Consider the following 15300-nt stretch of genomic DNA (forward strand, 5'->3'; position numbering starts at 1 on the left):
AGTTTTGACTCAGGATCTCTTGTAACATTGTAGTCAAGATGTCATCTGAAGGCTCACCTGGGGCTGGAGGATCCACTGGCAAAATGGCTCACTTAACCTGGCTTGCAGATTGGTGCTGGCTGTTAGCAGGAGGCCTCAGTTCCTTCCCAAGTGGATCTCTCCATATAGGGCTGCTTGAGTGTCCTTACAGTTCAGCAACTGGCTTCCCACAGTGTGAGTGATCCCAGAGCAAGAGAGCGAGAAGGAAGCCATGATGTCTATTAAAATCTAGTCTTAGAAGTCACATTATCATTTCCAAAATATCCTACTGGCATCAGGGAGGATTAGTGAGTGAGTGATGGATGCATGTTGACCGTGCTTATGGGGTTGGGGAAGGGTTGAGATGTACCAGCTGTGGGAGGGTACAGAGAAAAGAAGGAACATTGCGAAAGAATTGAGAGCCTAGACACTTTCAGACTGCCAAAGACAGAAACCATGGCCCATCAAACCCCAGCTCTGCCACTTACTATCTGTGTGACCTTGGGCAGGTCACTCAGGTTTTCTTACTTTCAGTTTATCTATCTGTAAGATGGGAGTAAACTAGTACCTGGGTATCTAGATCACAGGGTGTTATGAAGATCACATAACAGAATAAATAGAAAGTACGTAGCACAGTGCTTAGCACACACCAAGTACTCAATGAATATGATCTAGTATTTTTATCATCCTCACTTCCCTTGAAGGAAGAGGTGGAACCACGGGAAATACTGGTAGGAGGTTGCTGAAGAGAGTTGATTTCTGGGCTCAGTTCTCCCAACAGAGCCAAAACTTAAGAAAAGAGCTTTAAGGGACAGTGTCCACTCGCAGAGAGCCAGGCAGACTCCCCTCTGGCTGGCACAGCCAGGCCTGTGGTTGTGGGGCAGTGTTCCAGTGGGCATCTTGGGGAATTTCCTCTGCTTCAGAGCATCAGCAGTGAACTGTGCTTTTCAGCACCATCCCCTGAACCAGGACTTCCCTGCCTGCCCTACAGCCTCCTCCTCTGGCTGGACTTTTCTGTTGTGTCTCTTTGAGCCCTGGAGGCCCTGTACCCTTGGCTGCCCCCTCCTCCCAAACTCCTCATCCCTACTGTGGGCCACGCCACAGGGAGAGGCTGCCGGGAAGCGCTGCCCAGCATCCCACCGTCCCCTTTCCTGAGGGCAGCCTTCCCTGGCAGGGAGGAGCTGAGGCCGCAGGGGCTGAATAGGGCCCTTTATTCCCAGCTCCCACAGGGAAGGGGCTGAGCCACTGCCCACCACGCCTGCCACGCCCACACCCACATGGAGTGGGGACAGCCTGGCCCTGATGCTGGGCTCTGAGTTAACCACACTCTCTGGCCCCACTCTGTCTGGGTCCTGGAGGGTGAGTCCATCCCCGCTGCAGCCCCGGTCTGGTCCAGCAGTCCCCAGCGGCGTGTGTGGGGTGAGCTACATTTGCTAGTCCTCTCAGGTGTGTGTGTGTGTGTCTGTGTGTGTGTGTGTCTGTGTGTCTGTGTAAATAAGAGAGACAGTCTGGAGCGAGGGTGTGTCAACACACACACTCACACTTACCCACTCAGCAGTGTCAACCAGGGGCCACTGCGTGCCAGTCCGTATACTGGGCCCTGAGGGTGCAGTAGTAAATGAGACATTGTGTAAGATGTAAGATCTCATATAAAGAGGTAAGATCGTTACAAATCGTGGTGAAATCTGGGAGGGAAACAATCAAGGCCTGGGAGAGGGAGGCGGAATGGCCTGCCAAGGCCTCCCCGAGGAGACGACCCAAAGGATGGAAGGTGTTAGCCGTGCAGAGGGCAGCGGGAACTGTGTCCCGGAGAGAGGACAGCGTGCACACAGGCCCCGAGGTGGGAAGGCGCTGGACGCGTTCTTGGCGCTAATTGAAGCCCAGCATGACTGGCGCTGGCAGGATGAGACGAGGTCGGAGAGGGAGGCATGAGTCAGATCCTGCCAGGCCTTGCAGGTCACGGAAAGGAGTTTAGGTTTTATTCTCAGTGTGCTGGGAAGTCACTGAAAGGTTTCAGCAAAGGTTTCATTTTGAAAAACATTTGGGCTGCTGGGTGGAAAATGGACTGAGAGCAGGGGTGGGGGAAGGATTGGAAATCAGACAGACTAAAGGTCACCATACAACTTTTATGGGCAGTTGGCCAAACAACAAGTGATTTGGCCTCACTCCTCTCTGTAACAACGGGCATCTTGTGTCGCACCCCTCCTGTGTGCCGAGCGCTGCGTGCTGTGTTTGTCCAGGGTGCCGTCTCTAATCCATATTCCAGCCCTATAATCCCGTTTGGCATGTGAGAAGCCTGATGTTCAGGCAGTTTAAGGTACCAGGACACAAAGGATTTAAGGACCCGGGGCCTCTCAGCTCTGCAGCCCACACTCTGAGCATGCTGCTGGCAGCCGAGCAGTCCTGGATTTTGATTTTTTTTTTTTTTTTTAACCTTCCCACTGGACCAAGGGAAAAAAAAAATACAGCTGAAAGCAGACTAGTGTGACCGTGCCCTCGGCCTTTGCCACCTGTCCCACCGTTAGTGCGTGTATGACATGAGTTTACCGCGTACCTCCCAGGGTGAGCTCAGCCCTCTGCAGGCTCAGCTCTGAATGAGACCACAGCGTGTGCCCAAAGGAACCCCAGTGACATCCACGTGACATTTGTCCTCAGAGTGGCCACTTTAAACACTGTTACATTTAATCGCAAAGCCTCTCCCTTCCTCGGGGCGAAGGGCCACCTCGGAGGTCAACTACAATGTTCTGTCCACCTCCCAGGACTAGGCTGGGCCAGCCCACATTCCCTGCCGGCACACACTGCCATCATGGCTAGTGTCCCTCTCTGATTTGGTATCTGTTGGGAATCCTTAGGTGCCAGTAGCTTAGAGGAGCTTCGTAAGAACTAGGCTGCCCTTGTCTGGCAGTCTGTAATCTAAAGTAAGATCTTACAGCTAATAAATTATCCCAGTCTGTCTCAGGGCTAAAGACCAACCCTGGGCATTCTCCAACACAAGCGAGAACAAATCAGCAAATTCAGGGGGGTTGTTTCTGTTTACACTGGTCTTCCCATAGCTAACCTTGTAAGGAAGCATTCATCCCTTGTCTAATGAATAACAATGAACAAACATGTGTCCACATTTCACAGAAAAAGGGACCTCATTCCAGGGATCTGCATTACACTATGCATTTAAATTTGCTGCAACTTGAATCAAAGGATAAAGCATGCATTTTAAAAATAAGCCTGGAGAAAATAAAAATAAATATCACTAAAATCAATAAATGTATTAGTGTCCCTTCTCTGCAATAGGTATCACCCAGCCAGTCAAGAGTTTTAACATTTATACCAGAACAGAAGTGCTAACAAACCCTACCTAAGTCTAGAGTTCTAACATCTGTAACCAGCACAGAAGTACCACCAAACTCCACCTAAAATCTGTTTCAGTGCAAGTGAAGGTCTTCTGAGGGTGCAGGCAATGCTGTTTTCTGACTGGAGTGCTGGTTACAGGGGTGGGTTCAGTTTGTGAAATTCATTGAATTTTACACACGCATGTGCACTTTTCTATGTGTATATTATATTTACCCAAAAAAAAGTTTTTTAAAAAAAGGGAAAAAAATCATTCTAGTCCCATAGCTCTATAAGGCCATTCAAAAAGCCTTTGATTGCATTTAGTTCAATAAAAATGAGTGTATTAAAATCTCTGATATGCCAACACTGTGTGCCCTTTTCTAGCAGACACCCATAAACACCCCTGGCCCCACTGAGGATGGGGGGATGAAAGATTTTGTTTCCTTAAGCCTGTACTGAGTGTGAGAACTTCCAGACCAGAACTTGGGAGATCCTTCTTCCCTCCCAGGTGAAGCATGCCGTGGCTGCAGAAGGGTTAAGGTTGCAATCGATGGCAAAACCCCAGTGAAGTTTTGTAAATCTGTTTCCCTGAGTGTGTGGGACAGGGGCCAAGGGGGAGACTCACCTGTGTGAGTCAGCCCAGAGTGTCCCAAGGTGGGTGGATGGAGTGAGTAATCTGAATTGGGCGGATGGAGGGAGAGGAGAAATGGGAGCTTTGTGGGAGACACGGTGTGTCTGGGGGCAGAGTTTGGATCAGGAAAGGTTGCTGCAGGCTGAAAGGAGTTAGTATTCGGCCTTGGGTGGGGAGGCCAGGTGGAAGGGTACACAAGAAACACTACAGTGCTTGGATTCCACATGGCCAGCAAGGAGATGGGCTGGGCCAGGTTGTGCCTCCACCCCCACCCCGCCCCACCTACTTGACCTGGAGTTGTCAGCTCATAAGAGATCCTCTTTGTTCAACATTTATTATGGGCTGGGCTCTGTGTTAAATGCTTTTATACACTTGGTCATTGATTCCTCATAATAATCCTTTGAGTTCGGCATTACTCTGCCCATTTTAAAGTTTGAGGAAACTGAGATTCAACTAGGTCGTGACTTGTCCCATATCACACAACAGTAAACGGCAGTGCTAGCTGTGCTAGTCAGGAGCCTCCAGGTGACAAGGACTAGACCCATCTCGATCTGATTTAAGAAAAAAAAGGAAATTTATTGGCTCACAGAACTGAAAACTTCAGGGGCAGTTGTTTCAGGCATGGCTGGATCTAAGTGACCAAATCATGTGTCTGTCTAGCTTCCAGCTTTCCTCTCTTCTCTGGTGACTTCATTCTCGTACAGACTCCTCAGATGGTGATGGAGATGTGCAAAGATGCTCCCTAGCCATCTGAGGCTTACAATTTATGAGTTAGCAGCCCCTGTAGAAAGAGCACTTCTCTTTTTTGGAGGTTCCAGCCAAAGTCTCAGACTGATTCTCACTGAACCAATATGGGTCACATGCCCAAGGCTGGACTGTACTGATTGGCAACTCCAGGAGTGTGGGGTAAGATGAGCCCCTCCCTGAAATCAACAGACTGAGAATGAAGGAGGGATTGTTCCTCAAAAGAAAATCCAGGCACTGTGATACGAATGCTGACAGGCAAACCCCACACATGCTTATTACCGTGCTAGACTCTAAGCCGGGGCGGGGTCTTGGCATGTATTTGGACGAGAAAGATTTGTGGGAGTCAGAACTCAGGGCATGAAGTCAGGACCCCCAGGGCTGTGGTCCTTCCCCCTTGGGACCATGTCCCTCCAGAACCTGCATGTGCTCCCTGCTTCCAGCCTTAGCATCTGGGCTCCACCCTAGCCCTCCCCCAGCCCAAAGGGCCCCTTGTCTTTACTGATCTGGATCAAGGGCAAGCAAGGCCACGTGTAGCAGGTGAAAAGCAGGACTGGGTGGCAGAGTGCAGTCTGAGTCAGGCACAAGACCACAGATGGTGGGGATGTCATCTCAGCCACATCAGAGGCTGAAAGCAAGTGAGAAGGTGGCCTGCTGTCCCCCGACTGTCATCAGGTCAGAGGTGGCATAGTGGCTTCAGGGGAAAGATAAGCAGGGGCTGCCCTCCAGCCGTTCAGACTTTGGCATGGACAAAGCTAACCGGGTGAAGGCTGGGAGGCTGCAGTCAGCAACCAGCTGGACATCGAGGGCAGGACCAGCTTGCAGAAGGAGTGGGAAGCCGGCAGAGGCTGGCTTTGACTATTTCTTCGTCCTTCTCCCCTCTGCCCATCTTGTCCCCTTCCCTTAAGGCCTCTATGCTTGCCCTCCTAACCAGACCCTGTTGTCCAGTGAAAAGCTGAAGCTTGTTTCTATTCAGGCAGCAACCTTTAACCAGGCTCACGGTCACTGCCCAGGGAGAGGTTTATATATCTTAACCAAAATCTTAAATCAAACTGCATTCTGATTCTGTGATCTGAGGCATCAAGGAAGTAGGCTGTGAGGTGGGTTGGTTGCTTTTGGAGGGGGGTTTTCTGAGAGCCCAGAGCATACCCTCCAGGTGGCTGCTTGCTCTAAACCATCAGCAGCCCCAGGCTGATTCTCACCGGAGCGACTTGGGCTCCTGCCCACTGGGGTTACTCTTGGAGTTGGGGGTTGGCATCCGCCCCTCTGAAATGAAAGGGATGAAATGAAGGAGGGGTGTTTGTTTTTGCTTTTCACAGTGAAGGAAGAGCCTTTGGCAGGTTCATGCATTAGGTTCTCTGGGCTCTCCTCCTATGCCCAAGGCTCTTTCTTTAAGAGCGTCTGTCTTCATCCATCTGTCAGCAACACAAAGTTTGAGACACCTGACCCAGGCAGTTGGGCACAGGGTTCATTTGCTGGCCTGGCCCACTTCAGCCTGTAGAGAGCCAGGGGAGTAGATCAATTATTCCTTTTTTCCTCCCCACAGGCATTGTCTGTGTCTTGTCACCCTGTCTTAGTCCGTTCAGGCTGCTATCACAAAATACCACAGCTTGAGTAGGTTATAAACAACAGAAATTTATTTCTCATAGTTCTGGAGCCTGGAAGTCTGAGATCAGGGTGCCGGGGTGGTCAGGTGAGGGCCCTCTTCTGGGTTGCAGAGTTCTTGCTGGATCCCCAGGTCAGAGGGGCCCCGGGAGCTCTGTGGAGCCTCTCTGATAAGAACACTAATCCCATTCATGAGAGCTCCACCCTCCCAAAGGCCCTGCTCCTAATTTCCATCACATTGGGCATTAGGATTTCTACATGAATTTTGAGGGGCACACACATTCCGACCATAGCACACCCCGTGGGCGTACATGTCATTTTGGGTGGGGTGGGGGTCCCTCTAGTAACCTTCACATCTGCTTTCCTCTAATTAGTTTGGGAAATTTGACTCTTCTTCCTTGGGCCCCATATCGGCCAGCAGAGCCAGAGGGGATCTGTCTCCCCCATTCACTCAGCTTTCAGATCCTCACAGCTTGTCTTGGGCCCCAGACACCCTTGACCCACTCTCTCCAGACACTCCCCTGTCCCTTCTGAAGGTATCAGGCAGTACCCTCATGTTAATCACACCCAGCTCCATGCCAGGTATTGCCAAGGATGAAGGGAATGTAGAAAGTCATGCCAGCCCTCAGGGCGATGGCAGTCTAGTTAGGGATCCAAGCCTCCCTCAGGTATCTGGCCAGCCCTGTGGATTCTCCCATGACCCTTGTAGTGAGGTGAATAGTGGTCCCCCAAAAAGATACATCCACATCCTAACCTGGAACCTGTGAATTCATTTCCCGGAACCTGTGAATATGACCTTATTTGGAAAAAGGGTCTTTGTGAGTGTAATTAAGTTAAGGATTGTGACACAAGGTCATCCTGAATTTAGAGTGGGCACTAAACCCACACAGTCTGTGGAGCTCGGGGCCCTCCTGTGGTCCCCCGTTCCTTAGGGAGCTCCTGTGGTGCTCCAGGCTCTCTGGGCCACACTGAAGGGAGAGGGTTGGGAGCATCTGTGTCCTTGGAGGCTGGGGTGGCTCGGGGGAGCTGGCCTGTGCATCAGGGGACCCCCTGGGAAGGTGAGAGGGGCCCTGAGGGTGGCAGCTCCCTGACAAATTCTCCACAACAGTGGGGAAAGGAGGGGAGAGTCAGGTGACTGCCAGTGGGTCCAGCAGGTTGGCAAAGGAGGGCGTGGCAGGCATTCAAGGAAGGCCCTGAGGAGAAGCCCTTAGGGTGGGGAGGGGTTTGGGTAGGCAGGCCCAGGGGTGCTTAGGAGAAAACCAAACTCCTTTCTGTGGCTTGTAAGACACAACCTCTTTTCCGTCTCCCAGCTTTGCTCTGTGGTTCCCTCTGGATGAGCCCTCTTCCCCCAGAGCTTTGCGTGACTGTCTCTTCTCCTCCTCAGAGTCTAGGGTGAAATCAGAGACTTCCTTGACCACTAGCTGAATTCCCCCATCCCCCAGGCACGCTCCTTTCTATTACCCTGTTACAGCCTCTCTACAGAGGTGGGAGGAGACGTGTGTGTAAGCAAACTACGTACTAGATGTGAACACTGTGTACTGTATCCCTCCCATGCACAGCCCCTCCCCCAGTAAACACCTCGGGAGCAGGGGCCCCCTTTGTCTTGTTCACCAGGGTGTTCTCAGCACCTGGAGCAGGCCCTCCATCAAGACAGTAATAGATGGATGGGTCAGTGGGTGGATGGCATCGCAGGTGGCAGAAAAATCAAGGAAGAGGGAGGTATATGAGGGTGTATGCATGCACTCACATATGCTGTGAATTTTGAAGAGGGGAGGCTGCCAAGAATAGATCAGCCTGGACAGACCGAAAGAGGTTCTGAGGCCAGCCCTCTTCTGTTTCCACTGTAGCTAGAGCCCTCTTACTGCCCCTGTACAGCGGGTGCTTGCCTCTTTGTCAGAACACGTGCCTAGTTCGAGGTTGCTACAGGCCCTTCATGGCTGGGGTGGGGGCTCCCTAGCCAGGGATGCTGTGTCTGGTGTTTTGGCTCCTCCTGGGCCTCTGGCCCCCTGACTCCTGCTGAAGGAATCCCCTATAGATACCACATTTCACAAGGAGGAACCTAGGGGCTGTGGCTGGCCTCGAGGTTAACTGCTCTCAGAAGTTTCTGTCTTTTCTTTAACCACTTCTCTCTACCAGTGAGAAGGAGCCATGTTCTCATCTCTCACCATCTTGAACTGATTCATTCTCTAGAAGCAAATGCCAACGGCTAAGACCCATCAGATGCCACACAGAAGCTTTATTGAGGGCCTGGCATCCAGGGTGGGAGGGAGAAACACCTCTGCCACCCAAGCATAGGGACCTTCCTGAGGCAGTGCCCTGCCTGTGTGTCCTGGCCCAGAGCGGACACTCATGGTGAGAAGGTCAGACCAAATTGGGGGCTAGGGCAGAGATTGGCCTCCCCCAGGTGATGCCCACCCACTTGTGAGGGTGAGCATCCCCTGCGTCCCCTGTGCTGGCACCTGCTCAGCCTGGGTGGGGGTAGCTGGCAGGAAGGGCCATTTAAAGGACAGGGAGGTGTGCTGTTTTGGGGAGCTCTTTTTCCCCAGGTCCACGAGACACTAGGTCACCTCTCCTTCCCTAATTTGTTGGTCCATCCATCCTTTCACTCTCATTCACCCATTCACTCTCATCCATTCACTCACTCACTCATCCAATTGTATCTGATCTGCAGAGACCTCGAGAGGGCTGCTTGTACCTCATGCACCATGGGATGTCCCATCCTCCATGATTACCACTTGCTTAATTATCATTCAGCCCCCAAGGCGTCCCCAGACCTCAGCACAGCACCTGGCATGGAGGAGATGTTAATCATGCTCCCATCACACACAGAATAAAATCCAGACCAAGACTCGCAAGGCCTCACATGATCTGAACCCAAAGAGCTCTCTGGAGATTTGTTGGCTTCTCTTTCCCCTTCAGTGTCCCCAGAACCCCAGGTTGAAATCCCAACTCAGCTACTTAATAGCTGTGTGACTTTGGACAAGTCCTTCAACCTCTCTGAGCCACCGTCTGCCCCTGGGCAAAGTGGGGATGATAAAAGCACTTGCTTTAAGGTCGTGGTGAGGATTAAGCAAGAAACCCCGACGGAATGCTCTTGGCCTACGCCTGGCAGGGAGGAAGCACTTAGCGCCTGTTACCCCTGGCCTCACTCCCTCTCTGCTCTTCTTGATAACTCCACCCACCACATACATCTTAGGACTCTGGAGGGAGCGGCCATGGAGGCCTGGCCTTCTCATCTCCAGATGAGGGTGCAGAGGCCCCGTGGAGGGTCACACTGCCGGCCCGTGGCCCAGGCAGGACTTGAACACAGGACTCCAGCCGAGGCCCCTGCTCCTTCTGCTGGTCCTACCCTCTCAGCCCAGCCCAGGGCGGCAGGAAGAGGGGCCCCCACTTACATGCTCGGACTTTGTCAGGCTCAGTGGCTCTCTCCCCTGCTCTCAGGAAGGAGTTAAGTCCCAAGGTCTGTCTCATGCCCCGCGTGTAATCTTTCTTATGATACTTATCATATTTCTGGGGCGGCGTCGGCACGGCTTTGAAGGCGCTGGCAGGAGCCTCGCCTGGCCTCGCCGTAAGCGGGCTGAATTACATTTACAAGAGGTCTTTAATGCCCTGTGGTCCCCGCTTCCTTAATGGGGATGTTCCTCCTCCTCCTTTTCCTCTCTCTCTCCCTTTTAATATGGTCACCAGTTTGGCTTTCAGAGTGCGGTTTGGATTCCTAACAGAGAAGTCCAGACCGTGGAATCCCTTCCAGATCTTCCCTCCCTCTGCCCTGCCTCCCCCGCCCCTGCTGCCTGTGCCAGGGCCCCAAGGAAGGAAGACATTGCTCCTGTCAGGATTTCAGCGGCAAGGAGAGAAGCCCTGTTGGGATTCCAAAAAATCAACTGGGAAATGGCTTGTACAGAAATTCTCCTCCACCTTTGCACCTGACAACAGACCCAGAGCCTTGTGGAGGGCATGGGAGGTGTCTGGCCCGGAGGCATGGCGGTCTCACTTGCAGAGGGTGGGCTTGAGGGTCGCTGTTGGGGGTCCCGTGCCAGTGTGGGTAAGGAGCCCGCTCACCTCTCTCCCCATCTCCCCCACCCCAGCTCTCCCTTCTCCGAACCTTCTGTACCGCTGGAGGCCTTAACTGTTCCTTAACTATTTGTGTTTTGCTAGATCTGTCTCTGCTACTGAATCAGGTCCTGTCCGATCTTACATCTGTACCTATGTCTGTATCTGTATCTGAATATCTCACAGATACCCAGCCCAGCCAGAGGTTTGGCCAGCCTTGTGATGGGGGCCTGGGAGGGGGACCTAGTTTGTCTCTGCATCTCTCTCCTTTCTTTTTTTGTCCTCAGATAGGATGAGAAAGGGCAGGAGAGCTATTTTTTGGAGGCTAAGTCGCATTTTCTCCCTTTGAAAGAAGCACAGGGCAGAGCCAGATCTGGGGCCCCAGTCCCTCATGCGGTCTCTCCTTCTTAGCAAGTCCTCCAGGGTCCTGCAAGATACCGCTCCGTCTCTGGCATCACCAGGCGTGGGCCACCTCCAGCGCCTGACAGCTAACCGGCTCAGGTAGAAGGCCCAAAACCCACCCCAGAGCCGTCTGTCGTTTCATCCATCTGGGAGCAGTCTCCCCCGGCCACGTGTTTATTTCACATCCCACCCCCTTGGCTGCACACATGTTCCCCTGTGGCATGCAGGCAATAAAGTGACAGGCAACCAAAAAAGGGTAGGAGGCGAAGAGGCCAGGAATACCAAATCTGTGCATCTTTCCCCAAGGAAAGGCGGCCATCTCCCATGTCTTGATGAATCACATTTTTATCTCCTTTCAAAAGGAACACGCCGAGGGGCCCATTTATCTTGATGACACTGTCCAGTTTGTACAGCATCATCCCTCTGTTGGGGACACGGCCCCTCTTCTGGGCTTCCGTGAGAAAGGCAGGAAGCAGAGCTTGAGGGAGCATCTGTGGGGGAGGAAAGTGCATGGAACAGCAAGTGCCTCTGGGGCGGCTGCTGTATGCAAAGTCTTGTACTGAGTGCGGCGTGTGGCTCCAAGCGGGGGAAGCAGCTGCGGAAGGGGGCCGCTGGTTCACACCGAATGTGGAGGGAAGAAACACGCGAATGGGTAACAGTCACACACGATTTGATGACTTGATGAGGTAGATGTTCCATGGTCTGGCTGGAGCAGGGCTGGTGACCATCACCTGTGGTGACAGGGAAGTCAGAGACACCTGTAGCAGCTGCTTCTGGGCCCCCCCAGGTCCCCTTCCCATTCGCCTCCACCTGCCAGCAGCTGCTGGGGTTCTTGTCCTAGCTGCAGGAGCACGCCTGTCCAGAAGTGCCAGAGAAGTGGTGCTCTCAGAAGCTCAAGGACAAGCAGGGAGCTGGTGATAGATACCCCAGCCTCCTTGCCCTGCCTCAGGTCGGGATGCCTCTGAGGTCCGTTCTGCACCATCCCCCGGAGTTCCCCAACAGAACTGAGCTGCTGCTCCCCCACAGTGATGGGGGGGGCTGGATGGTACTTTCCTCCTGCCCTGCCTTAATGCCCCCCTCTCCTACTGGTAATTCCAGGGAAATTTCCCAAATAATTGACTTGCACTCACCTCCTTGTCTCTGGATTTACTTCTGGGGAAAAAGCCTAAACCAAGGCAATGCTTAGTACTTCACTTGGACCTGGATAGAAGAAGCTTAAGTGGATTTACATGCAATCTACCTATTTGTCCACTTGCAATGGGAATCATCTCATTTGGATTCCATTAATGCAAGTGATGAAAATCCATCTCCCACTAATTTAAATTTTTTTAATTGGATTATTTTATACAATTGGAAAGTTCCAGGTGGGTTCTGGGTTCAGGAACAGCTATATCCAGCTGCTCAAATGATGTCAAAGGAATCTCCCCATCACCATCTCTCGGCTCTGCTTTTCAGTCATTCAGGAAACATTTATTGAGCACCTGCCCTCAGATCCTTCGTCTTGGTCGGTTTCCTTCTCAAGCAGTAATAAAGGTGGCCTCTAGATGCACCAGGCTTTCATCCTCCAGCTTAGCAATTGTGGGAGAACCTGTGGCAGGAAGACAGTGCCAGCAGAAGTCTCGGGGCTGACCCTCATTGGCCCAGACTGGGCCCCCTGCCCATCTCTGAGCTGGTCACTGTGGCTCTGGTTGGCTAGGCTGGGTCACATGCCTACCATTGCTGCCAGGGGTGTGGTCAGCGCCAGTGGAACCACAAGGACTAGGAATGGAGGGGTTCTCTCCAGAGGGGAACTGGGTGGACGTGGACAATAGATGCCTGTTTTAGCGATGAGGGGAGCACCTCATCACGTGCTGGTGGGCTCTGGGGGCCCTAAGATGAGCCAGGCCCCTGTGGAAGGGGGCTCACAGATACTTGTACCTGTAACACACAGCAGAATATGGTGAGCGTCTTAGGAATGGACAAAATGTGCAGATGTGGAGAGCAGGCGAGTACTCCCAGCTCAGCCATCAGGGAAGGTCTTCTAAAAGGGGGGTGCTGGTCTAGACACTGACAGCTACTGGGTGCAGAAGCTGTGTTAGGCCTTGAACGTCAGACCAGGGAGTTCACGTTCTAAATTTAACCCACTGTAAAAGGACTACATGTTGATCTCTTTGTTATAGTTGAATTTGGCTAATTCAGAAGAGCCTTCTGGGAAGGTTTAGGGGCCTTGCCCAGACCTATAGAGGTGGGTACACCTGCCCAGATGCAGGGGTCCACACGGCTGGAGGCTGTGTGTACAGAGAGGCTGGAGAACAGTCAGGCTGGGGCAGCCAGACTCCCTTGTATTAGTCTGTGCCTGCCGTGGAAATAGCCACCCACCTAAACTAAGAATAGGAATTCTGTCTGGCTGGCAGGAACAAATGCCGATTTCTCAAGGAGGGATGGGCCTGAAAGCAAAGCACAGCGTGTGGGTTGGGCCATCCTTTGTATTTATTTGGGAGGTCACTTGAGAGCCGCACCCATGTTGGGGCACTGGTCCTGCCATTAGACCCAGACAAGGTGATTTGGCCAAGATGGCAGCCTCCCGGGCTCCTCATCTGCCCGAGAGCCTTCGGCACCTCCTGCCCCCTGGGAGAGGTGACCACTCCTCTCTTGTTTCCTTGGCAACTGGCAGAGGTGATGGCACTTGGTAGCCAGCTACAATGCTGAGATGCTGAGGGAGAGGGGAATGAAAGGCTAGGGTCTCAGGTCCCTATGGCAGCATCACCCAGTTCATGAGCGTCTCTCTTCCAGGCAAAATCCTTTTCCGGAGAAGCCACATCCGGGACGTAGCTGTGAAGAGGCTGAAGCCCATTGATGAGTACTGCCGGGTAAGAGTGTGTCTGGAGTGGGGAGGGGCAGTCCATCTGCCGGAGAGTCTGTCCATCTGTGAAAGAAGGTGGTCTGTACAAACCCTCTGCTGTGGTTTAGCAGATGCATCCTGAGGCCTGGCGTTTCCTGGCCAGAGAGGTGGGTATGGGTGTCCCTTGGGGAGGTCACCCCATGACTAGGCCACCTCTGGGGCATGAGGGCCTTGGGCTCACAGCTGAACCTCTGCTCCTTTCAGGACACATCTGTGTTTACAAAACAGTCTATGAAATCACTTCCACTGGCTTGGGAGCTCAGTTCAGGGGCGTCTCAATTCAGGGATTCTGTGTGTGGCATTTTGCTGGATACAGGAAAACTTTCTTTGAATTCCCTTTGGAACATTTTTGAAATCGGTCCCGAGTCCAGTAGCATCCAAAATGCCAAGTCTTGTTAGCTACAGACATTCCTGTGCACGTTGTTATAAATGGAAATGCTCACACACGCCCCCCAAACACACACACAGCACATGCTTTGGAACAGCCATGCCAAGGAGCAGGCGGACAGTGACAAAAGGGCCATGAAGGAGAGCCCGTTTGTCTTTGTACCTTGTCTAGAGCCCAGGATCCCTGCAGTGAGAAGAGGCTCCCACTTCAGTGGCCTTGGCACATGGCCTCCAGATGGCCAGACCATGTGGCTTGATGGCCAAAACCCCTGACTGGCTTCATGAACTTGGGCAAGTTACTGAACTTCCCAGCGCCTCAGTTTCCACATCTGTATAAGAGGCAGGAGAGCAGTGCCTTTGCAGAGGGTGTAATGAACTGACATGCATGAGGCAGCAGCACATAGTGTCCGGCACAGAGGACTCATTCAGTGGACATGAGTTTTTTGTTATTATTATTACAAAGCATAAACAATTTAATGTTACCACTGGGCACCACTGGCTTTAATGGAGATGGAATTTTTCAGTTAAATGAAATCTACCGTGGAGTCTGACTCAAGAATCTTGGGGAGAAGCAAATGGGGAATAATATTTTGTTGCAAGTGCTGGTTTAGAGTGAGAAGAGCTGGGGTCAAATCCCAGTGCCCCACCTACTAGCTGTGTGACCTTGGCAAGTTTGCTTTACCTCTCTGACCTCCAGTTTCCCGATTTGTAAAATGGAGGTAAAAATAACTATCTCACGGGGTTCAGGAAGGGTTGAGCAGAAGAGTATATATATATATATATACAGTGTTGTAACTTCTGAAATATTCTGTCCCAACTTGGAAATGCTACCAGAAGGTCCCTCACAAATATTTTATAATTTGGAATCATTATGCTTGTCAAAAAAATATTGTAACAAGAACAAATTTGATAATTCACTAACCGGTGTTCCCAAGACTTTGGGGAGACAAGTGCTCCCATATACTCTCCATTAACCCATGTTTGAATTTTGTAACTGTGTACAGGTTATATACTTGGTCACATTTTTTGCCTTAACTTAGAAGGATGCCCCTGTGATGAATTTCTTTAAGCTAGAAATTTCTCTTCTTCAGATCAATATTCATTTTTCTCTTTAAAAGGCATTTGCCATTTCCAGTTAAATTGATGGCTGTAGTCTGAGATTTTATTTCTCTCTTCCGTTCCCAAGCAGTTAAACAAATGGGCACAGCTAATGGAGGAGGGGCAAAGGGCAGGAGGAGGCCTCTTTCAGCTGGGG

The 15300-nt window shown here is 51.8% G+C and overlaps 1 protein-coding gene across 4 annotated transcripts in view; it reads left to right on the forward strand.

Annotated features, from left to right (window-relative positions):
- The window catches only part of SH3PXD2A (SH3 and PX domains 2A), a 230861-nt gene that overhangs the window by 100944 nt on the left and 114617 nt on the right, over window positions 1-15300 (forward strand). For all 4 annotated transcript variants that reach the window (XM_074373681.1, XM_074373682.1, XM_074373684.1 and 1 more), the window contains one exon: window positions 13550-13626. In XM_074373681.1, coding sequence (XP_074229782.1) covers window positions 13550-13626 — 77 coding nt within the window. The remainder of the gene's footprint in view (window positions 1-13549; window positions 13627-15300) is intronic.

The sequence above is a fragment of the Camelus bactrianus genome, chromosome 11 (genome assembly GCF_048773025.1).
Source record: "Camelus bactrianus isolate YW-2024 breed Bactrian camel chromosome 11, ASM4877302v1, whole genome shotgun sequence".
NCBI classification, from domain to species: Eukaryota; Metazoa; Chordata; class Mammalia; order Artiodactyla; family Camelidae; genus Camelus; species Camelus bactrianus.